Source organism: Abramis brama (genome assembly GCF_963993115.1).
Source record: "Abramis brama genome assembly, chromosome: 5".
Taxonomy (NCBI): domain Eukaryota; kingdom Metazoa; phylum Chordata; class Actinopteri; order Cypriniformes; family Leuciscidae; genus Abramis; species Abramis brama.
Window position 1 is genome coordinate 12436926 of NC_139967.1, and position 25942 is coordinate 12462867.

The following is a 25942-nucleotide window of genomic DNA, read 5'->3' on the forward strand; positions in this document are numbered from 1 at the left end:
TGGCACATGATTTGGATATTTTTGTGTCTGGGAAAAATTTGGGATTAAATGGGTTAAAAAAAAATGCTGCTTAAATGTCCTAATTGAACTATAAGGCCTAATAATCATGGCTTAATCTAAGGACTGTCTGCAAAACCAGGCCAATATTAACTATATAAAGAGTGAAAATATAATATTATTTAACCAAGCCAATGAACTACAGTATATAAAGAGGGAAAAGGGATTCAAGTTCAAAGACAAAGTTCACTCTGGCCAACAACCTAAACAACGTCAGATCTTATTAGTCTGACAATGGATAATGGCTCTCATGCAAACATTCCTACAAACTGGACAGAACTCCCACACGCACTTAAATAGGACAGAATCCCTAAGGAAAACAAAGGAAATAGCAAAGGCAGTGCATAACCACGATAATCAAAATGACAAAGTAACAAAAGGGATGGTACTGTGTCCTTATTTTGTTCTATCAACTATATCGATATGTAGGCCTAAATATTATTCATTCCATAATGATTCTATTAAAAGTTGCACACAAATGGCATTTTATTTGTACTCTGAGGCATAAATGATTTTGCACATTTTAAAAATATTTTATGTCTATGATAAAGGTATTTGTTAAGGTGAAGTGAACCATTTCATTCCTGTTGACAAAATAGCCTATTAAACTTATCATCAAACTTTTCTTCTGACACTTGAGACCGAGTTTACTGTACAAGACTCAGCATGACTCAAACGGTGAGTAATACAACATGTTGCCTTGAAGATAATATTGAGAAATGTTTCCAAGAATTGAAGAAACTGAAAAGTCTTTTAAAAATAGGTTTACTGCACCCTCTTCAGTGTAGGCTTTATTAGGAGCAAAGTTTTGCAATACCTCTATCAAATCATTACAGACTGTTCAGGGTATACAGCATTAAGATGTTAGTTTGTGAATATTATCATGATGCTCATTTTTAGTTAAAATTTTAGTCTTATTTTATCTCGTTATTTTACGGCTTTGCATGATTTCACTGTTATATGTAGGAGGCGCTATTACGCAACTTCTGAAAGAGTGAATCTCCGGATCAAAACCCAGGCAAAAAAAAAAAAAAAAAAAAACACAAAGAGAGAAGAAGCAGCAACAAGCAATAAAAGCATTGCTTATGCACGTTGTAGTCTTTTTTCTTTTTTAAATGCAATGTTTGTTTTATGCCTTTTTTATGAACCTTACACACATTCAAGTGTTGATAAAAAAGGCATGAAGCTAGAATAAAACAGGTTTTGTTTAATTGAAGAGGCTCAGTTCTTTTTTTTTTATGGGCCTATATTGCATGTTCTGATATTCATACAACAAAATATTCTGGGGGCCATTTTGTGAAAATGAACAAAAATGCTGGTGGTGGCTGGCAACCTTTTTAAAAATAATGGCAGGGAAAGAGTTAACTATTCATGAAACCAATAAAGCCACTTCCCAGATAGGTCCACCAGTATAGAATGCACACCAGTTAACTCAGTGTCATATTTGTACACCCTTCATTCTTAAACAGTTGCCACGAAACCTAAACTATTTAGTTTTTGTAACTAGACCTCAGGCAATACAGTCAGCTCAGTTCTCACATGAACTGGAAGGGGACAGAGCAAAACATAAAGGTAGGTTGCTTTTAATTCATTATCTTTGAGCTGGACTTTTAAGACTTCAGCCTTTGGTAAAGTGCTCTTGAAAATGTAACTGAGTGAAGCTACTAGAAAGGTTTAACAAATGTAATCAACATGTAATCTGGTGGTGCTGTTGCTGTAAACAACGTGGAAACTTGTTATGTGTAAAGTGCAAGTCTCTCTTTTAAACTTAGAACCACAAACTCAGATGTCAACTTTTAACATAAATGGCATGACATTTTAAATATGGTTTCAATTAGAAGAATACAACTTCTTATGTGGTTGTGTAAAAACATGATTCCAACAAGAACTGACTTGTTTGGATTTCTGGACTTTGTCCAAAAACCAGAGAAATCCTGCAGCTCCAATTGCAGCTGACGAAAGCAAGCGTGTGCTGCAGCAGTCAAAAAGAAACTTAAATATTCAGTGCACTGTTTTTGCACTCTCATTTTTCAGAGTTCTCTCAGATGGACAACCTCTTCTGATTTTCTTCATTCTGCACTGTTGCTGCCAAAGGTAAGAATATTTTTCAGAAAGTATGCAGATAGATAGGCAGTAGTAGTAGGCATTTAAATGTGTTCTTCACTGATCAAAGTGTAAGGATTTCAGTGTCATTGCTATGACATAAGATAATTCTATAATATAAGATGATATTTTATCCATGAAGATAGTATGAACAGAAGAGCATTCCATGCTTTCATTGGTGTGTTATTTGGACAGAGAAACATGTTTTACTCCTCCTTAAAGGAACAGTTCACTCAAAAATAAAACTGTCAGTTCATAGTCACCACTTCTGTAAAGCTTTTTTGTCTGCACTATTCTTTTAAGAACAACAAAACACAAACAGAAACCCGTCCCTTCCAGGGCAGAGTATTCACACAGTGAAATAATCCATTACATTTTTTTTCAGGATTTCCAAGATGGAGTCTGGAGATAACAGTAACTGGACCAATACAGACTATGATTATGATACCATTCCAAAACTTAAAAAAATTGTAACAAATACAAGCAGTAATCAGTACAAAAATTATATCAGGATGACCTACTTCATTACATATTGTATTGTTCTCATCCTTGGTGTCACCCTCAACTTCACCGTCATTGTCATCAGCTGCCGGAAATACAAGAGTTTTCAGGAGGTTGCCATTTGGATTATGGCGTTGGCTGTAACACATTTAGTCTCCTGTACATCTGTGGTGTTTCAGCTCCTGTATGCTTACAATAACTTTGAATGGAATTACGGAAATGCAAGCTGCAAGCTGTCATCCTATATCACCTACGGCAGTATGTTCTTCACGGCAACCATGCTGAGTCTCTGGAGCATTAAATCTACTCTTTTAAAGAGCATGTGCACAAAAAAGATAAAGAATTGTAACATCATTCTGATTTCATTCTCCTGGACTATTGCAGCAGTCTTGGCATGTCCTTCACTGTTTTCCAGAGAGATCAGATATTTTCAGTGCATTGATGACTATGACTTGGACAAATCCAAAACAACTCAAGACGGCACTGCAAGGCTGAAGACTGTCGTTGTCATGCGATTTCTCCTTGGGCTAGTGGTGCCAGCTTTGGTAATGTTTCTCAGCTGCTGTGTGACATCATCTCACAAAAAATGTAAATCTTGTAGGAAGCAGGCACAAATAATCTGTGCTATAAAGATTGCCTACTTTGTGTGCTGGGGACCTCAAATCATCTTAACTATGCTTCAGGCCACCGTAAGCGGCAGCCTGGGTGAAAATGTGCCAAAATATGGACTTCCAGCTGCTACCGTACTGGCCGCAACCCACCTCTTTACCAGCCCACTCATTTATTTGTTCCTGGGATGCAGTTTTAAAATGAAGTGGATGGGGCATGACCCAGATCACTATGATAATCACATTGATGAGAGGGATATGGTGCTTAGACAACTTTAGGCAGTAGAAAATAAAATTCTGGACTGTCAAAACCAAGACTCTCTATATGTATACACTTACATAACCATTCTCTTATTGGTTTCATTCATGCAATAAGAATTGCTATGGAACACTATTAACCCAATATATATTTCCTATTGTATATGAGTCAAGTTTATATAGCAACCTTTTTGCCATTTATTTTCTTTGGAGTTTTTTATATTGGTGCTGTATTATGATATTGTTGCTGTGTTGTCATAATACTTTAATGTATCTTAAAAATACAGTATAAATTTAAGCATGTATAAACCTGTTTTATGGTGTAATGAATATAATACAAATTAATATATTATTATATGTTTGTTTGTTTGTTCAGATTAGAAAGAAATAATATATGGTGATCCAAAGTAATAATGAGAATATATCTGTGTGCATTGGGCCTTATTTATGAAACATGTGCAGACTGATTTTATGTAAGAGTAGATTTAACTATTATTTACAGAGGATTTCATTCTGCAAGCATTACATGAATGAGGTCCATGAAGCAAGATGCAGACAGAGCAACTGCCACCATTCAGTAGCTCTAAACATGCATGGAAAAATCTTTCAAAGCATTCAATAGATGGTGACAATTCATCTGTCAATCATCAGAGCAGTTCAGAGTGCTAGATTCTTTAAAATATATATTTATTACAAGTCTATTATGTAACATTTACATTATAGCTGGCATTAAATAAAATTGCATATGCTGAATAATTGCATATGAGTAAAGTAACTGCAAACAGTGCATTTCACCTTCACCATGCATGTGTTCTGCGGTGAGCACAAAATTTCCTGTCAAGGCTGAACTTTTTCACTGTTATTATTAGCTTGTGGTTTGTGCAAAGTGTAGAATACAAAGCTGAATTTGTATTTTAAAGGGTTAGTTCACCCAAAAATTAAAATTATTCCAGAATTTACTCTGACTTTCTCTGATCAGCCAAACACAATCAGAGTTTTATTAAAAAAAATATCCTGGCTCTTCCAAGCTTTATAATGGGAGTGAATTTTACCATAGATTTACCATAGATACCCCAAAAAAGCGCATCCATCCATCATAAAAGTAATCCATTCGGTTACAGGGGGTTAATAAAGGCCTTCTGAAGCAAAGCATTGCGTTTTGTAAAAATATCCATATTTATAATTTTACAAATACTGGCTTCCGGTAACGGCCGTACGCAAGTCTGGTTCCGGCGGAATAGTGACTTCTGATCCGACTTATGATGTAGAATGTAGAAGGAGCGTAAGCTTAGGTGAGACCGTGAGATTAGACACCTCTCATGGTTTAAACAAATAGGGCTGGGAAACAAACTCAAGCTCCTCCTCTCTTATATCAAAATCCTCCGAAAATTCTCTTTAATAATTCTCATTTTGGACTTTGTGACCAAGTTTTGTTTTGCTCTATCCTCTGCGCTTCCTCGTTCGTCGTCATGCGTCGGATCAGAGGTCACTCTTCTGCCGGAACTAGACTTGCGTACGGCTGTTGCCGGAAGTCAGTGAATATAGTTTATAAAGTTATAAATATGGATATTTTGCTTGGAGCCATATGGATTACTTTTATGATGGATGGATGCTCTTTTTGGGCTACAAAATCTATGATACCATTCACTCCTATTATAAGCTTGGAAGAGCCAGGATATTTATGTTGGCTAGACAAAATAATTTCCATAGTGACGCATCATGCTTCACACCGCAGCCACAATAGTGCTGTATGTGATGGGTGATCGTACGCATCAAAGGGTATAATTTTAAATATATTTATATAAATATATACAATATATTAAAGCTACAACCACCAAACTCAGTCAGAACTTCAGACTGTTCTGACTCGGTGTGCTATGTCTCTTCAAACTGATCCGACTTATGGTTTTCCTAAAAATGAAGATTAAAGATAAAAAGCCCATATACTTACATTGAGGGGGTCAAAACTTGAATACAATAACTCTAATAGAGTATTTTAGCTCCATCCACTACATATCTATCACTGGCAAAGCCTAGAAACTAGCTTAGAACATGTTAGCAACATGTCTACATGTCTAATTCACTACAAAAATGCTAATTCATGCTAACAACATGCTACATAATGATAGCAATATGCTAATTTATACTAATAACATGTTAAACATGCTAGCAACATGCTAAAACATGTTAGCAATGTGCTAAAATCAGTTATTTCATGCAAGAAACATGTTAACTCATGTTAGCAATGTGTCAAAACATTAAATCATGCTAGCGACATGTTAATTAATGCTAACAAAATGTTAAAACATGCTAGCAACATGCAAAATCATGTTAGCAATGTGTCAAAACATGTTAAACATGCTAATTCATGCTAGAACATGTTAGAAACATGGTAATTCATGATAGCAACATGCTAATTTGTTCTAGAAATGTGTTGAAACAAACTAACAACATGCAAATTAATGCTAGCAGTGTGATATGATAGCAACATGCTAGTTCTTGTTAACAACCTGTTATAACATGCTAATAGGGTAACATATATCCTGGGAGATAGCCTACAACTCATAAAATCCAAACTATATTAAATATATCAAAAATTGATTTGGATTTGTTTTATTTAAGTCCAGATGACTTCAAGTGACATGAAATTCTTTCTTTTTTTTCTGATAATTTTTCACTCTTGCCTGTTTTAGGGTTTAAAGAAACATCAATACAACTATCCCCATTTATTTATTGTTTGACATGCTCAGAAATACGTCACAATAGGGAAAAGGGGGCAGTCACTATTTCCGTTTCATGTCAAGTTTATTTACAGAACAGCCTGAGGAGGATGGGATTTTAGTTCCACCCAAGGTTTCTTCCTGCTTCTGATTTTTTAAGTGGGGTTGCATTTGGCTGGTTTACAGAAAGCATTAAAACACAATTTCTCTGCTTTGGAATGTTATATAAAATAAAACTGAATTTCACAAGTTTACACTAAGTAATCGGACAGCGTAAAAAGTACACGTATTTGACGTGCTGTCCGATGAGAGGGCACCGAGCTCTGTGTTTTGGTCCGAACCCAGAGTACTTCCCCAGTCCCTCTGGCTGGGAAACCAGACAAGAGTGAGGAGTCAGGGTGGCGGAGGAATGCAGAAAGCTTTAGAGGAACATAGGTGAGTAAGCTGCATATATATTCAGCATGTGGTCAATCACGTGTGAAGAGAAATCCATCAGATCAGGGATGGGAAACTCTGGCCCTCGAGATCCACTTTCCTGCTGAGTTTAGCGCCAACCATAAACAAAAACACCTTGCATGTAGGCTATTTACATATTCCTTACATGAAGCAGACAGCAGTGTTTCCAGCAGCGCTTTTTGGCGTTCCTCATTTACTTAACCCCAAAACAAACATACAGCATGACCTGTGTAGTCTGATTCATGAACAAATTACTCTTAAAGGGTTATGAAATGCTAAACTATAATTTCAGAGATTTTAACAGAAAACTATCTTAGCATAAATTCATTTTATTAGAGAAAAGAGAAAACTGGTTAATTTTGAGCTTTTTGTGTTCTGGGTTTAAAAGTGTCATTATGTCAACGTTGCACGTGTTGATTTTGTTTTTGGTTTGTAAGAGTTTATGTGTGGCATAAATTGTCTTCAATATACCCTGAGTCTTATCAATTCTTCCACATCGTGAGTGTAACCAGACTTTAGAGCACCCAAAGAAGTCTCAAAAGTTATGAAAGATTCCACAGAACATAGACCAGGGGTGCAAAACTCAGTTCCTGGAGGGGCACAGCACTGCAGAGTTTCACTGCAATAGTTAAATGCATGCGATCAAGCTAACCAAGTCTTTTCATATTATTTGAAAACTACAGTTTGCTGGAGCAGGGTTGGAACTAAACTCTGCAAATACAAGGCGCAAATAGATGCTGACTGGTCTGTGTAATGAAGTGATTTGTGGGAAGAAGGAGGCAGGAACCAGTGAGCGTTTCACAAACTTTAATAAATAAACATAAAAAGGAAAGTAAAAGTGGCAGCTACACGGATGACTGCCGTATAAACAAACAAAACAACATAATGTCCAGGCCTGGTCCTCTCTTGTCCTTCACTGTCATACGAGACCGGTGAAACGCGCAGGTGGTGCTCATCATCAATCACGTCACTGGCCTCAGTTCTTTTAAGGCTGTTTTTGTGGTAAGCAAAAAAATAACAATTCCTGTAACTGATGAACTTCACAGTGAAGTTGAATGGTCCGATTCTGGAATCCACTACCACTTCAATGTATATATGCATACATCCTTTTGAGTGATTTATCATCAAAGTATTAAACAATAATCAATATTTTTCCTTCTACATATTAAATGATTTGAATGCCTCTCACTGAGAGAAAGAACATGTTATCAGGATGTTTTGGGGAAGTTTCCTGTTTAGAGCAGAGCTCGGCCAATTTTACCTTGACGAGGCTGGATCCATTGTTAGTATTCTTTATTTCAGACAAGCGGTATTGGAAGTGGACAACTGGCACTGTGGAGATTGACTGACTTGTTTTTCCAGACAAGCTGGCGTCTAGAAACGCAGTTCTGTGACTTGGAAGGCCTAGAACCAGGGTCTGGGTGTCAGCCTGATAATAAATGTGGATATGCTCCTGCATATCAGCAAATGTGTGGAAATTTACTATGTTTCTATTTCTATGTTTCTATGTATCTATTTCTTAGCCAATCAGAATCATTCAACCTGAAGTACTGACGTAGCTTAGACCTTGGTGAAGGGTTTAGGAACTCCATGTAAGTCTTGAAGCTGGCTTCTGCTGATGAAACTGGAACCAATCCTTCAGTTTACCCAGGCTGATCTCATCACTGAATTACGTCAGATCACTGTAGACGGCCAAAGCTTTGAGGTTTTTTTTTTTTTTATGAATCTGTTTCTCCAAAACTAGAAGAACAAAATCAAGAAGTGAAAGTAGGGGATCTTGTTGATGAGGAAAACAAAAACAGTTTGGGAAGTGTTTTGTGGAAGTACAGCATGTGCAGTCATGCACAATATTGCTCAAGAGAAGGATAGGACTTTATAAATGCAAAAGCGACACAGTTGTCAGACGTCAAGTGGGTGCTGGTGAAGTAATGCTGGAGACACTGTTTCTTGTCTAAGGTGAGAGACTGCTGATTATTTATAAGACTTGTGAACATTTACTCCAAACCACATTGAAGTGTTTACCTTTGAATGTTTCTGTCCACAAAGGTACTTATAATTATTATAATATTTATATATTATGTAATATTGAATCTATTTTGATTTACATAATGACAAGGTTTTTTTTTTAAACTAATATTTTACTTTATTCATTTAGTTATAATTTTCTCTCAAATTATTTGTTGCTAATCTAACTTATTTTTTAAAAGTTCACAAAATGAATTTTCATTAAATTACATTGAACTTTTAGGTTGAAATGACATTGCTGATCAATAGTAATATGGGAACAGTGACTGTGATATTACTGATATTAATACTTGAAGAACAATTTAACTAATTAAAGATCTTTTTGTTGTCTGCTTTCAGGGAATCAACTTAAAATACAATGGATACAACAGATTTTCAATTTAACAATGCTATTGATTATGAAAATTACATTGATTATAACTCCAGTAATATAACTTACGATGGAGTTTCTTCCCACATGACAGTCCACACCAAATGTTTCACTCAAGTTCTTTGCCTGGTGTTGCTGGTGATCAATGTGATCATCTGTTTGCTGGGCCTTGGAGGAAATGCGGTGGTTATCTGGATTGCAGGGTTTGGCATGAAGAAGTCAGTCAATACTACCTGGTACTTGAGCCTGGCTCTATCCGACTTCATATTCTGTGTCTGTTTGCCTTTTAACATTGCCTACAGTGTCACCGCGGACTGGATTTTTGGCCTCTTCATGTGCAAGTTCACGTCCTTTGTCATGTTCCTCAACATGTTCAGCAGCATCTTCCTCCTCGTCATCATCAGCGTGGATCGCTGCATCGCCGTCATGTTTCCTGTTTGGGCACAGAATCATCGCACTATCGGAAAAGCATCTGTGTTAATTGTACTCGCATGGATCATCTCTGCAGCTTTAAGTATCCCATCTATTGTATTCCGTGATGTCCAGAATCACCTAGGCACAAACCGATGCATGAACAACTACACGTCCAGCCAGTATAGCCACAAAATCATTGCAACAAGCCGCTTTGTTTTTGGATTTGTGATGCCGTTCATCCTCATTATTGTTTGTTATACTGTCATCATCCTGAGACTGAGAGCCACCCAGATGGCAAAGTCCAACAAACCATTTAAGATTATGACGGCTCTCATTCTGACCTTCTTCCTGTGCTGGCTGCCGTACCACACATTTGTGCTAATCGAACAAAACGAAACCTTCAATACTGAAGTCATCACTCTCGGACTGACCATTGGCACCACTGTTGCTGCTGCTAACAGCTTCCTAAACCCTGTTTTGTACGTCTTCATGGGCAATGACTTCAGGAAGAAGTTCAGGAGCTCCATCTTATCAAAGATCGAGAATGCTATTGGAGAAGATGGCAGAACGATCAGTCGCTACCTGTCTCGCTCTAGCTCAGTGGATGCCAGGGCATCTACTCATATCTAAACGGGATATGCGGGAATAAACGGGAAGTACGTTATTTTGCATTAGGGATGTCAATTTAATGCAGGGGTGTCAAACTTAATTCCTGGAGGGCCACAGTCATGCAGAGTTTAGTTCCAACCATAATTAAACACAGCTGAACCAACTAATCATGGTCTTTAGGATTACTAGAAACTTTTAATCAGGTGTTTTGGAGCTTGACACATTTGATTTAATGCATTTATTTAGTTTGATTAATTGTAAAAACAAAACAAAAAGAAAACGAAGGGCCAGATTTTCTAACAGCTTGTGTCAGCGCAAGCCCTTAACTACTTTAGCGATGAAAAGGCATGGACACATTTATTTTTGCTGCTGACCTTATTGCATATGCATTTGTTGGAGATTCCCCTTCAGATGTTTTTTTAAATTAATAATGCAACATGATTTACTAAGGTTTGCGGTAGTCAATTTGCGAAAATTGCCAGTCTCATGATAATTTACCCTGTTTAGTAAATCTGGTCCTATATATTTACGGTATTTAGTTGTGTACTGTACAAAAAAAAGAAATCGTAATTTTCTGCCATGACATTATCCGTTAAGTTTATGGATATTTCCTTTAATCAGAATCAGAAAGAGCTTTGTTGCCAAGTATGTTTTCACACACAAGGACTTTGTTTTGGTGACAGAAGAAGCTTCCAGTAAACAGAGACAACAACATAAAAATAAAGATATTTGTATGTGCTATATACAAATTGAATAGAATTAACAGGGAATGGAATAAGAAGATGTAAATACTTGGAATAAGAAATAGATATAAGTGATATTGCACATAGTTATCATTGCACAGTGGGGAGAACATTTAACTGTCCATGAAGTAGAAGAAACTTTTCTTCCCTGGGGGAAAAACTTTTCTCTTGCCTGGTTGTTCTGGTGCTCGGTGTTCTGTAGCGCTGGCCAGAAGGCAAAGGTTCAAAGAGAATGTGGCTTGGATGTGAGGGATTCAGGGTGATTTTCTAACCCTTTTCCTCACTCTGCATGTATACAGTTTTTGGAGGGTGGGCAGGGGAGCACCAATAATCCTCTCAGCAGTCCGAACCGTCCTCTGTTCTCTTCTTATGTTGGATTTTGTAGCTGAGCTAAACCAGACAGTTAACGAAGTGCAGAGGACAGACACAATAACAGCTGAGTAGAACTGCATCAGCAGTTGTGAGCAAGTTGAACTTCCTGAGCTAGCAAAAGAAATTTTTTTTTCACAATGGAGTCTATGTGATTGTCACACTTCAGGCCCTGAAGGTGATGATACACAGGGCAACTTTTTGAGCAATGTTGCTGGGCAATGTTGCAGTCAACGGGCAACCAGATGAGACACAGGGCCCACGACTGATCTAAATTATCCAGATAGAAATGTATTGCCCATTTTCAATGGGAAAGTGCCCAAGCAACAATCGCTCGGCAAGACTGCCCAGCAACATTGCTCAAAAAGTTGCCCTGTGTATCATCACCTTAAGAGTTGGTTTAACCCTAAAACCAAAACAATGCAATGCATAATTTTGAATACAGCTAAAACATCTGTTAAAAATCACTGTGGGAAATGAAACAGGACACAAGGATTTCAAGATGTGTTTTTACCAACTGCTTTTAACTTGACACTTCATCTAATAATAATGTGCTGCATCAACAAAAAAATATCTGACCAAAGTCATGTGTATAGACGGAAAGTAATAACCCTTCCTGTGTGAACGAAGCATAAGGACAGACCAACATGATTTTAGGTCAGTCATATGCCTATTGTACATTACATGGAAATAAACAATATACTGACTTCTGACGCCACTTTAATATATATATATTTAATGATTTACATGTTTTCTACAATAATGTAATGTCTTTGAATTAGCTTCATTTGAGGCTTTGCAGTTAATTTTTTAAGTGATTTACAGTCCTAATTTTCAGTGAATTATAGTAAGTAAATCAAACCATCATCATGCACAATGCAACTGGATTCCTGATGTAAACAAGTATTCTTTAATCTTTATAACCACTTGTATAATGACTTAACTGAACTTTTCTGTGACTAATAAACACACTTGTTTGACTGCAATTATTGTGCTGCATGTGAGCTTCACAACATACCCCACTTCAGCATCCTCCCACAATGTTAAAGGCGACAGAGTTTGTCTCGTGTTGGCCTGTTCACTGAAATGGTGTTAGATTCCGGGTTTTAACCTCAAACCAGCACTATCAGATGAACAAAGCCGCTTCTAATAGGGTACTGGTGTGGCCGTCAACAGTCTCAGTTCTCAGAAATTTTTTGCATCTTACAGAGGAACTAGGTGTTAAGATATTTGTCCAGCAGCTCAGTCTGCACTTATCAGATGAGAAAACAACCCAGCAGCAGAAGTACATATCGAAAGCATTGCAAACGGCATTTTGAGGCATTCTTTGTGAGGTAAGTTATTCTTTGTCATATGAGCCAGTGCATCAAAGATAAATAAGATACACTTCCCTATCTGTATTTGATCATGCGATGAACACTTGTTTTCTGTACCATTCTGAAGACAGAGAGCCGTAACGGAATTAAGATGCATGTGACTAATTCTGCAGCAGAATCAACTAAGATAGGCTACTTTAAAAATGCAGGATTGCAAACAACTTTACAGGTTGTAGATATCAGATATGATACAAAAAAAACAAAAACAAAAACATTACATTCTCCTCACTTAAAGTTACTTGTCAGTCGTTACTTGTTACTTTACATGTTGAATTTTCAAAGTGAGTCAGTTGCATTTAAAATTCAAATGCAAATAGCATGCCTCTTGTGTAAATTGTAGTTCTGTGTGGTTTAAACACTGAACTAGCTTTTTAAGTAACAAATTAGGCAATTTCCTTCATACAAATAACCCTTCGGAGGTAATTTAAAGTTTACATGAAAAAAAATATGGGAAGTGATGGTAGAATTCTGGAGGCGTTGTGCTTATTATTGGCTTGCCAGTTTTGCCTGTCAGAAAAGTAACCTGATAATATCCCCCAAATAACCTGATGGAAATTATGGGAAAGGCAATTAATTGCAAAAAAAGTGACGCTGTGTTTTTGCTCAGCAACTGCATTCATTTTTAGAAATATGCAAAATGGCTTTACTTTAAATATATTTAAATAAATTGCCTATTGTTTTCATTACAGAACTCAACTTCCTATTCAGTTCTAAGGAGACATAATGGCTTCAAATCCAGGACAAGATTACTCTGACTATGACTACAGTATTCATTTAGAAAAGTTGACAAATCACTCAAAAGAACATCCTGTGGATTTACATGCTGGATACTGCAGGGAAGCAGCATGTGTGATCACAGTTATTTTTAATGTGATCATATTCCTGCTTGGCATCACTGGAAATGGTGCTGTGATCTGGATTGCTGGTTTTAAGATGAAGAAGTCTGTGAACACCACCTGGTACCTGAGCCTGGCTTTGTCTGACTTCATTTTCTGCGCTACTCTCCCTTTCCTCATTGTTTATATCGTTAATACCAGCTGGATTTTTGGGCTCTTCATGTGCAAGTTCACCTCTTTTGTTATGACCCTCAATATGTACAGCAGCATTTTCATCCTGGTCATCATTAGTGTGGATCGCTGCATCACAGTCAAGTATCCTGTCTGGGCTCAAAATCAACGCACTGCAAAGAAAGCTTCTTTAGTTGTTGTGATGGCTTGGTTCGTGTCTGCTTTGCTTAGCATTCCATCTGCCAAATTCAGAGATATTGCAAATGAATCATCAACAGTCATATGTTATAGCAACTATGAGCATCACCACAGAACCGTCGTGTTCATGCGCTTTACTTTTGGGTTTTTAATTCCGTTCCTGACCATTTCCACCTGTTACTCCATCCTGATCTGTAAACTTAGAGCAAACCATATGTCCAAATCCACCAAGCCATTCAAGATCATGACATTACTGATTACAACTTTTTTTTTCTGTTGGTTGCCATTTCACATTGTTTCTATTATAGAGTTGAGCAAATCTAAAGATTCTCTACATGATCCCGTCTTTCACACGGCCCAACAATTATCTGGTACTCTTGCCACTGCAAACAGCTTTTTAAACCCATTCCTCTATGCATTCATGGCCAAGGATTTGAAGAAGAAATGCTATTCCTTTCTGTCAAAGATCGAGAGCGCCATTGATGAGGAGACCCGAAGCGCTTTCCAAAGAACTTCCATTACCAATTCTGTGGATAATAGACTTTCCACTGCTGTCTGAAATGTAAAAAAATAATAATTATTGGACAAAAGATATTTCTCTTTATTCTCTTCCAAGTCTGACTGTTAAATGCTGGCCGACAGAAAAGACTGAACATTAACAATTTTTATAATTGTTTGTCTGTTGCATATTGGAGTTCAGAAATGTAGCCTACAAGTAACGCAGCTGAAAAGTAAAAAATAAATGACTGCAAATAGGTTCTACAAAAGTATATTAAAATGCCATTTTGTTTAATTATTTTGCAGAATTCTATGATAAATATTTACTGTTTTTATCTTATCATTTGTGCATGTGTCACGTATGCAGGTAGCACTCACAAAATTTAAAATAAAAGGCTTTATTAACTATCCAGAAGACTCAGAAGATCACATGAACACATAGGATAAACACAAACCAAACCATATATTAACAAAAATTCTGCTGCCAGGCCAGTAGTTTGCAATGTCACTTTGTAAAGAAACACTATGTGCCTATAGACTGAACATGTAATAAGCATGACGTCACCGTCAAAAGTTTGCATTTTTAGGCTCCCAAAATGCTGTTGTTGTGTAAATGAATGGCCAAAACACATATAAAAAAATAAAATATATATATAAAAAAACATTTAGTTGAAAAGGGTGTTGAGTAAACAGCCCCTAAATAAGGGAACAAACTGACAAACACTAGAAAAACTAGCTCAGCTTACAATGACAGCTTTTTCTAGTGTGTGTCAGTTTGTTCCCCTATAATAGGACACAGTCAAAAAGGAACCAAAACACAATGAAACAAAACAACCCTTACGAAAAAGAAGTTTATTCAAGTGTGCTATTACTTCTTTTAAACTAAAAATAAGAATACTTTCAGTCTACTTTTTATGTACTTCTCAGAAATATACTTCAAATTGCACTTAAGTTTACTTGACTCATACCGACAGAAAAGTCTAATGGCCTATACTTGTTGATCGAGATATACTTAAAAGTATAATTAAGTATTCAAAGTATACTTTGCTTGTAGTTGTGTTAACTCTTTTGATCAAGTAGCCTATTAAATATATATAATATTGATTAAAAAATAAAAAATATTAGTTTTTATTATATTTTTGATTATTTGATTATTTTTGAATATTATTATTTTTGAAAATATTGATTAAAATATTGATATAAAACAGATATGTTTCTAATTCTGTGTATCTGAATTTTTGTTTAGGCTGGTAGTGTACATAGGAATTTACTTTACTCATTGACTGAATTTTCCAGCTATCCATGTTTTCACTGTTATCTGGTAGGCGGTGCTATGACACATCTTCTAGAACAGAATCTCCGGATCAAAACGCAGGAGAAGAAGAAGCTGAAACAAGTGAAAACGACTGTGAAGCTTTGGGGGTGTTGGACTCGATCTACTCCATCTGTGTTTTGATCATCGTTCTGAATCTGATCAAGGCGTAGTCCAGGGATAGGCAACTCCAGTCCTGGAGGGCCACTGTCCTGCAGAGTTTAGCTTCAGCCCTGATAAACACTCACCTGTCTGTATCTATCTAGTAATCCTGAAAACACTGATTGCCTTGTTCAGGTGTGTTTAATTAGGGTTGAAGCTAAACTCTGCAGGACAGTGGCCCTCCAGGACCGGAGTTGCCTATCCCTGGCGTAGTCTTTGACAAAAAATGTGATTTTCTCAACTTTTTTGTTTAAAATGTTGCCTTTATTTATAAAACTTACGAACATTCAAGCGCAAAGTTTGTACTTGCCATGTGCAACTCCTACATGCAAATGGTACAGCGCGTTCTTAAAAGCGTCACTCAGCTCGCTCTGCTACTCCGGTTATCTCTGTTACTCTGTATGTACATTTTAAGCAACAATAAAACGAAATATGTTATAAAACACCACTCTGCCTCTTTTCGTTTTCATTTAAATAAATTAAACATTATAGGGACACAAATGTGGTTCATGCGCAATGCATATTGATTATTCACTGCACGTTAAACGTTATTCTATTTAAAACACAACCGTTACTATGGAAGCCATTTTCTGCCAAATTTAAATAAATAAATTAAATGATTAAAATGAAAATTAAAACCAAATTAACGATTTCATTACAGAAAACAGTACGCAAAATATGTGACAAAATTGAGAATGAAATTAAATGATTTCATTTTCACAGCATTATCCCTGTCAAATTGAAAAATAAAATGCAATTGGTGATTTCACATTTCATTTTCACTACAGTCTCAAGGCAAGACTGCCAATATTAAAATGAAAAGCCAAACGTGAAAAAGAAACTACAAATACAGTTTTTACAATGCTCTTTAGTAACGCTCACACAATAATAGTGACACAATTCAAATACAAATGTAAATTTTCGTTTTCATTTTAATTCCTCTTTTATTTCAGTTTTCATTTTCGTTTTCATTTTCAAAGACAACCTGCATGCAAATTATATGTTAATGAGTGGGTGTGGCTTATTCTAGTAACGGCGCTAGAGACACGCCTTCTGTAAAGCGAAGTCATCGACGTCCGTGTGCATGAGTTGAATGTGTGAAACGAAATTATTTAAATGTGATTATATTGTAATCGAGACGACGAGATATGGCGAAATCTGTTAGTGAGCTTTTGCGGGAAGCTGCCGCAGCATTAGAACATGGAAACAACCAGCCTGACCATGTTAGTTATGATGTTAGACTCAGACTAGACCATAATCGATGAGGTTCATTCATGTATTAGGCTGTTTTGGAAATTCAACTATTTGGGTGTACAAAAGTCTTAACACAATTTCTACAACAATTATAGCCAGACATTAATACCCACTGGCTTTAACCGAGAACCTCGGCCAATGTTTCATATTCGCGTCGTGCCTAACAACGCCCTTCAGCCGTGACTTATTCAGATACAGCACTAGCCTGTATCTGTCCGCTGTTTAACTGTTACGTGTCTTTTGGTTATTTTAAGTTTGTGTACAAAAAGAATCACAATGCTGATTTTCATTTCCAGTAACAACTTCTGGATGAGATCGAGAAAGCGAGTGTACCTGCATTTACAGTAGGCTAGAAATAGCATTTTCCTTCAGGTCAGTCCTATATTCATAATAAAAAATCCGTTTGAATCTCCGGTGTGATATCTTGTACTTTTAACAGTTAATGGGGTTGTCCGTGCCTATACCCAGCAAACACATTTACGTTGTGGCAACGTCTCTGGCACGTTGTATTTCTGCTATGGCAACGTCGCTGTCTACGTGCTCGCAACATTGTAACAACGTAGAATTGTAAGACGTGACAGGGCTGTAGCAACGTTGCTGCGCGACATTCAGCAACTGAGAGACGACATTCTGACAATATTTTTATATGGTGTATTTTGTTAGATAATTATACTTTTTATCGTTTATTGTTTATCTATATTATTATTTAATGGGGCTATCAACACCTGCAAGTGTAGCCTACACTTTGAAGAGTAAAAATGACAGAAGGTTTCGTTAATTCAACTTTATTAAAACTGCATATAATCAAATTGCACTTCCAAAAGTCATACATTTGTGAAAAAAAAAAAAAAAGAAATAAAGGAATATACAAATTTATTTTAAGTATAATAAATAAAACATAAAAAGAAAAGGCAGATCAGAACATTTAAAGAACAAAACCGGGTCTGTATGGCGGACAGTAGCCGAAAGCAGGTGTCACCGGGGAAACATCCACAAATTCAGAGGAGCAAAGAAACGAATGAGACTAAATAGCGGAAAAATCAAACGAAAAACTAAACAGTGCGAGCGATGCTACATTAATCACATTATAATTAAAGTTGTAGGTTGTGTTTGATAGCTGAGGTAGGCTAAACGCAATACTCACGTATCCTTGCTCGATGATGAATGAGAACACAATGAGCCCAACAACAGGTGGTTGGAATTTAAAAGGCTGATTTTCGCGCTTCAGGGCAGTGACGAGTACATTATGTAGTCCAGTGGTTGTCAAGACAGCGTTGGTACAACCTTAAGCAATGGCCCTGAACGGTGGTTTAATACCAACATTGTGACAACGCTGTAACAACCTTCACCACACAACGTAGTTATAGCAACCTTTTGGCCATGTTGTTAAAACGTTGTTAGAAGGTTGGCTACGTTGTGCCAACGTTCTGTCTTTGCTGGGTAGTCATGTCAGTTGCGTCTTTCTTCTCCGTGATCACAAGTTTGAGTCATTTCAAAAGTCTTCTCTACTGACTGACTGACTCACTCATTAAGACAGTCTTTGTCTCCATCTAATGGAGAAATAATGTAACTTCTTCTGTTGCTTTATGGTCAGGGACTATTTTTTTTTCTCCAGCGGAAGGAATTGGCTTTTAGTGATTCATTTTACTTCATGAAAGTTGCATAGATACATATGTTTCGGGATTAATATTTGTATTGCGTGGTAACCGTTTTATAAAAGCAATAAGGTACTCTAGGCTAGTGCTGTAAGTCACGGCTGAAGGGCGTTGTTAGGCACGACGCGAATATGAAACATTGGCCGAGGTTCTCGGTTAAAGCCAGTGGGTATTAATGTCTGGCTATAATTGTTGTAGAAATTGTGTTAAGACCTTTGTACACCCAAATAGTTGAATTTCCAAAACAGCCTAATACATGAATGAACCTCATCGATTATGGTCTAGTCTGAGTCTAACATCATAACTAACATGGTCAGGCTGGTTGTTTCCATGTTCTAATGCTGCGGCAGCTTCCCGCAAAAGCTCACTAACAGATTTCGCCATATCTCGTCGTCTCGATTACAATATAATTACATTTAAATAATTTCGTTTCACACATTCAACTCATGCACACGGACGTCGATGACTTCGCTTTACAGAAGGCGTGTCTCTAGCGCCGTTACTAGAATAAGCCACACCCACTCATTAACATATAATTTGCATGCAGGTTGTCTTTGAAAATGAAAACGAAAATGAAAACTGTGAAATAAAAGAGGAATTAAAATGAAAACGAAAATGTACATTTGTATTTGAATTGTGTCACTATTATTGCGTGAGCGTTACTAAGGAGCATTGTAAAAACTGTATGTAGTTTCTTTTTCACGTTTGGCTTTTCATTTTAATATTGGCAGTCTTGCCTCGAGACTGTAGTGAAAATGAAATGTGAAATCACCAATTGCATTTTATTTTTCAATTTGACAGGGATAATGCTGTGAAAATGAAATCATTTAATTTCATTCTCAATTTTGTAACATATTTTGCGTACTGTTTTCTGTAATGAAATCGTTAATTTGGTTTTAATTTTCATTTTAATCATTTAATTTATTTATTTAAATTTGGCAGAAAATGGCTTCCATACATTACCTCTTTTCGTTTAAATAAAAAAAATTAAACATATTCCAGACAAATGTTGCAATAAACATCAGTGATAATCTTGTAATAAAAAAATGACAAGAAACCATATTTCTTTTTGTAAAATTTCAGTTTTATCAATAATAACCAATATAAAAGTTTAAGTTAAAGGTACAAGAAGCTATACAATAAGAAATAAAGCAAACAATTAAGTCAAATATCCAAATGCAGCGCTCTAGTCTAACATTACAACAGTAAAGTTAAATACAAATAGCCTATAATATGAAACTAAACTTAGCCCTCAGCCAAAACGATTGACAGGGAACGAATTATATATTCACGAGACCAAAGATCGCCCGTTAGGTCTACACAAGAAGAATTATATCTCATGTTTAACCACTACCGTCGGAGTCAGCGGCGAACGTCAGAAGAACTAGCCGAGGAAAGGCTCATCCAGCCGGGAAACATGAGCGCCGAGCGCCCGCTGATCCCATGGATCACAACCGGGGGGAAAAAAATATAATCTTTATAAATAAACCACAGATTTGAGCTTTTAACAACTATATTCTCGCCTGAAAAACTCTTAAAATTACATTTCGTGACACAGTAACAGTAGTATTATATTAAACTCTATATTAAAAAATGGCGCTTCTTATGTTGTCATTCCCCTTGTAGCACGCGCAAGTGACGATTCTCTGTCAACCAATCAACGTCCTGCAGTGAGTCTAGCTCCACCTTTTAGTACAATACCACTGTGCTAGGTACCCCAATGGAAGGGTACCTAAAAAGTGGTACGGTACGGTTCGGCATTTTGGTACCATTCACAACTTTTGATAGTGGAAACGCAAATAAATGCGTACCGTTCCGTACCGCTCAGTGGAAACGAGCCATTACATGCTGGGTAAGATTAATGGAATAAGTTATCATCATCTCATACATCTATTTTGTAACTATTTTAAGTGTAACCATAACCATATTTTGTCATTAAACCATTTCAATTACAAATAATGTGCTAACTAGTTTTGATTTGGTATTGACTTTGAAGTGCTACCTATTGCAATAAAATATTGTCACTCTCTATAGCAATGCTCTCCCACATATTAAGCTATTTTAACTGCGCTTATTTCCGTCGTTGGTAGGCTATAAGTGGCAGTGGGTGGAATAGATCTACCATCTTGCTAATAACGTTTCTTTAGTCATTCGGCAGTCTTGCAGCTTGAACCACTGCAGGAATCCACCCTTACATCACTCTATTTTTTGCTAAAATATAGGCCTACATAAAAATTTTGTTCTAACCATTCTGTTTAATTGCTGATAAATTTCTAGATGACATGATAGGCCGATAAGTAATTCAATACATACACAACACATTCAGAAAGACACCAGCTTTATTTCATTTTTTTTATGGTAAGCTAAAGCATAATGTGATACTTCCTGTCTTTTAATACTTCCTGCTTATAAGCTTTACAAAAAAATGTATTTGCATGTATCTAGTAAGATGATTTTCTTGGAAACACTTTAACATGTTGCTATACATTTACCCTTACTATTGTTATGTGGCAAGAGTGGTCAGGTAGGAGTAGTTATAAAGTAAACAAGAATCCTACTCAACTACACCACCGAGAATACACCGGGAAATATCAGCCCTACACAGATGGGCACAGGTTTGTTACCAAGGTGTGGGTGAGTAGAGAGACATATACAAAAGAGTACAAAGATGGGGCAACTTTATTAAACCATACAAAAGGTTAAAAACTATCAATACATTAATATTGCCAGGACTCAATATTCACATGTAACAAGAAAAAAGGAAATAAACTTAAACTACAATATACAAAAATATATAAATACAAAAAGTTTAAAAGAGAGATATAGACTGCTGTAGCCCTCAATTGCCATCACACACACAGATGAGAATCAGTCCAACCTATGAGGCACAGCACACAATCTGGACACCATTAAATGACAGCAGCCAAACTCTTCCCCTTTCCCCCACTCCTCTAGATACAAAGTAGAAAACAAACAACAGCAAAAATTAGCTGCACTAACCAGCCTCAAGTAATCAGTTTGCTGATACTAACCAGCTGTACATAATTAGTTAGCTGGTACCAACCAGCCTCAAATAAATCAACAATTTCCAAAACAAAGAAAAATAATCGAAACAATACTCAGTCACACGTTGTGAACTTAAAAACAAAACAAATTTAACCCAAAAATAAATTACATTACATTCAATACATAAAACACACAAACTGAGAAAAAGCAAACTGCTTCAATAATAATTAGAAATCAAAGACATACAAAGAACAAGAAAAAAATGGCCTCGCTTAACACTTGTTTTCTCACTTCTTGGCAACTACTTCAGGGCTCCAAACAAAAAAATCAATTAAGGAGCCAATGGCTCCTATAGGGGAAAAAAACAGGCGCCAAATAATTTTTTTAAGAGCCACATAACAATGCACTTACTTTTAGTCACCCTGTTGTGTGCATGTCTCTCCTCTTCTTACAGTTTCAGCATTTTCATCTAGTGAATGTTCTGGGAACTGGAGCTTATTTGGTAACTGAATATCACTTGCGACTTATGAACTATTTCATAAGTTCATATTTTGGCGCTTTCACTCAGTGAAACGTTCACGCAAATCATCTCATTTCATGACGTTAACAAAACAAATGAAGCGATAGGCTAGGGGTGGGCGATATGGCAAAAATATCATATCACGATTTTTTTCAGGAAAATCACAATTCACGATTTTATCACGATTCTTTTTTATGTTGGTTTTACTATTTTGTGACTGAGCATTACAGCCAAACTAATGTCCATATTTTAAAAACAAAGCCTTAGGTAACAAAATATAAAATAAAAAAGAATGGCAGAAAGGGGCGAAGATAAAAAATGTAGTCATTTTCTTTGTTATTAAATATTAAGATCAAAGGTAAACATTACACATAAACACTTTATATACAAATGAAATAGTGTTTTGTTTTCAGCTACAGTAGGTGTATTTAACAGTAGCATTGAAGAAAGTAATTAAAACAAAACATAGACTTCACTGTATAAATTATAAATTGATACTTATTAAAGCTACTATTAAAGTTATCAGTCAAGAGCAGTGAGTAATTTTCTCTTTGCATTTTGTTGTTTCATTAACATTAAAGGGATAGTTCTCCTAAAAATTCAAATTGTCATAATTTACTCTCAAGTTGTTTTAAACTTGAATACATTTTTTTTTTCTTCTGTTGAAAATAAAAGTTATTTGGACGAATGTGGGTAACCAAACAGTTGATGTACCCCAGTGACTTCCATAGTATATTTTTCTCCTTTGGGACCAGCTACTGTTTGGTTACCCACATTCTTCAAATTATTAATATTAGAAAATATTAGAAGGAAATTAATACAGTTTTGGAACAACATTAGAGTGCGTAAATAATGAGATAATTTTTATTTTTGGGTGAACTATCCCTTTAAGGACAAGCGGCAGCGTGTTTACAATTGCTACTGTCTCTTTAAGAGCTGAGCGCGACGCGTCTAATGTACACGCATTTGACAAGCAGATTTTCTCTCAATTTTCTCAAGTTTGCTTTCACTTTAGACATAACCGACTTTGTTTATGTAAACCTTGTGTGTATTTAACAGTATTAGCACAATAAGACTCGAAAGATAACTTAGTCCAGTATCCAGGCGCTGGTAGACAGGCTTTTCCATACTTTTAGTGCATGTGAGCTTCACATGTACGCGCTGAGAAACGCACACGTTAGAACAGCGCATCAGCACGCGAATTAAATGTTTAACCGACAAAAAATTAAAGCACATGCAAATTATTAACTTTTGTGAACTGCAGCACTGTCCCGTTCCGCTATGTTAACATTTTATGTGAACATACGTCGCGTTGTTCAGTATGTTGGGACAGAGGCGCCAGAACAGCAACTAGAAAGCACGATACGATATTTCTTCAAAAGCAGATCGTGGAGACATTTTAATCGTCCACGATCAAAAATCGTCATATCGCACACCCCTACGATAGGCTACTGGTTAAAACATGCAGGTAGGATGCAAATTTTTCAATCAAAGGGAGTAAATTTGTATTGTCGCCAATGGCGACCTTGGCAGAAATTTCACTCGCAAATAAATATTTTTGGTCGCAAATGCGACCATTTTAGTCGCAGTTTGGAGCCCTGTACTTAAAGGGTTAGTTCACCCAAAAATGAAAATTCTGTCAGTAATTACTCACCCTCATGTTGTTCCAACCCCGTAAGACCTTCGTTCATCTTCGAAACACAAATTAAGATATTTTTGATTAAATCTGAGAGCTGGATCACTCCTCCATAGGCTTCTAAAGAGGTTATAACTTGCTGGCCCAGAAAATGCATTAAAGACATCGTTAATATAGTCCAAGTGACTACAGTGGCTCAATCTTAAGTTTATAAAGCGACGAGAATACTTTTTGTGCGCAAATTAAAAAAAAAAAAAAATAACGACTTTATTCCACTATTCATTTCCTTCTCTCTGGGCCTCGAGTTTTTTCACGTAGTGTAATAGCGCAGCGCGTCTGTGTTGCACGTCACACGCATTACACACATGACCAGCGTCGGCCAATAGTGAGCCTACGTGGTGACGTACAACACAGACGCGCTACGCTAAAACACTACGTGACAAAACTCGAGGCCCAGAGAGAAGGAAATGAATAGTGGAATAGTCATTATTTTTGTTTTTTTTGCGCACAAAAAGTATTCTCGTCGCTTGGCAGCTGCTGGCAGCTGCCAGCCAGCCACTGACAGGTCACGTGATATGCCAGTGGCGGCTCCTGCCAGCCAGCTGAAGATTGAACCCCCACTCCAAAGTTAAAAACAAAACGAATTTGATGGAAATGAGACCCAGGCAAGGCAGCATTGCGTTACATCACTAAACGTGCGTTCCACCCCATAACACGGCAAAGAACCCCTTGGTCATGCAATCATCCAGGAGATGTTCACAGCGCGGTAGCCTACATGCGTGGTCGCTGACCATAACGTGCATCTAGTAGTTCGGCAATAAACTGAAACTCGGGGGAGCCTGCACACAGCAGCATAACGCGGAAACAGCACACCAAACTATTCCATTCATAAATGGCGAACTCCCGCAAAAAGGGGCGGTAAGGATGACTTTTAATTTGCAGCAAGAGAAATTGGGGAGCTTTTTCTGTGTCAGACATGTGTCACTTTGGTCCAATTTCAGTTTGAGATCTCTTACCTAGAACATAACCTGCCCCAGAGCAGGTTAGCCGTTGAGCATAAGTTACTATGGCGATAACCACCACTAAAAGCTGAGCCACTTTCATGGTGCCTAAAACCCAGGGTTGGCCAGCCCGATCTCACGGGAAAACGTACAAATTCTACAAAGTGGCTTATTCGTACGAATTCATACGACCTGACTCGTACGAATTAGTACGATTTTTGCAAAATCGTACATATTTTACGAATTGGCCAATTCGTATGAATTCATACGAATGACCTACCCCTGACCCCGCCCCTAAACCTACCCATCACGTGGGTTTAGACAAATCGTACAAATTCGTACGAGTGAGGTCGTACGAATTAGTACGAATTAGCCAACTTTTTATCATTCGTACGAATTCGTACGAATTGGTCGTGAGATAGCGTTGGGTTGGCGCAAACTACATTGAAACTCTCAGAAAATTCTGAGTTTACAAGTTACAAGTTCTATGAGGACATGAATGCATTTTACAAGTCAGAATCGTGCAATTGTGGTAATTCCGACATGGAGTGAACATACCATATTATTACTAATATATTACTAAAAACTACTCTTGTGTTGGATCTGGATGGCTTTTTACTTTACAGAGATTATGTATTTATCAGGCTACTCGGATGAAAATAACAAGATATAGTAACTGTCCTTTGCAAAGCAATTTGTTATGGTATTTTTTTCTTATAGCTACAGTAAATGTCTATAAACACCTCTTCTGTTTGGGGACATTAAAAATAGCCTATTTGCATATGGGCACAGGGCTGACTTGCTACGCCACTGCTTTGTGTTGCTGTTGAAACACTGACAAATATAAAAGGGTCAATATCACCCTAAAGTACCTTTTATCATTGAAAATTTCCAAAATAAAAATGCTGAAATTTAGCTGACCAGCGTGTGGGACATGCCAAAATCACATAGCCTACATGTAATTAAAGAAAATGGTATAAAATGAGAAAACAAGGTTTCTAGAGATTTTTCATTGTAATATGTTGTGATGGATTTTTAATAGATAAAATAGTAAAGTGTATATTAAACTAACAATATTTCTAAC

General features: G+C 36.7%; 3 protein-coding genes across 3 annotated transcripts; all 3 read left to right on the forward strand.

Moving 5' to 3' along the window:
- The first annotated feature begins 1488 nt into the window (after positions 1–1488).
- Positions 1489–3840, forward strand: LOC311083279 (chemerin-like receptor 1). The gene is made up of 3 exons (XM_084114718.1): positions 1489–1629; positions 2092–2151; positions 2546–3840. Exon 3 carries the CDS (start codon positions 2556–2558, stop codon positions 3546–3548), a length of 993 nt encoding a protein of 330 aa, XP_083970844.1. The 5' UTR covers positions 1489–1629; positions 2092–2151; positions 2546–2555; the 3' UTR covers positions 3549–3840.
- Positions 3841–8425: 4585 nt separating this feature from the next.
- LOC311083283 (chemerin-like receptor 1) lies at positions 8426–11360 on the forward strand. The gene is made up of 2 exons (XM_084114722.1): positions 8426–8659; positions 9068–11360. The coding sequence occupies exon 2, from the start codon at positions 9087–9089 to the stop codon at positions 10140–10142; it is 1056 nt and encodes a 351-aa protein (XP_083970848.1). The 5' UTR covers positions 8426–8659; positions 9068–9086; the 3' UTR covers positions 10143–11360.
- Positions 11361–12284: 924 nt separating this feature from the next.
- On the forward strand, positions 12285–14652 carry LOC311083276 (chemerin-like receptor 1). Its single transcript, XM_084114709.1, has 2 exons — positions 12285–12567; positions 13299–14652. The coding sequence occupies exon 2, from the start codon at positions 13333–13335 to the stop codon at positions 14371–14373; it is 1041 nt and encodes a 346-aa protein (XP_083970835.1). The 5' UTR covers positions 12285–12567; positions 13299–13332; the 3' UTR covers positions 14374–14652.
- Positions 14653–25942: the final 11290 nt, after the last annotated feature.

Excerpts from the sequence above, each read along its gene's own strand:
- LOC311083279 (XM_084114718.1), top strand. The coding sequence starts at position 2,556 with ATGGAGTCTGGAGATAACAGTAACTGGACCAATACAGACTATGATTAT.
- LOC311083283 (XM_084114722.1), top strand. The coding sequence starts at position 9,087 with ATGGATACAACAGATTTTCAATTTAACAATGCTATTGATTATGAAAAT.
- LOC311083276 (XM_084114709.1), top strand. The coding sequence starts at position 13,333 with ATGGCTTCAAATCCAGGACAAGATTACTCTGACTATGACTACAGTATT.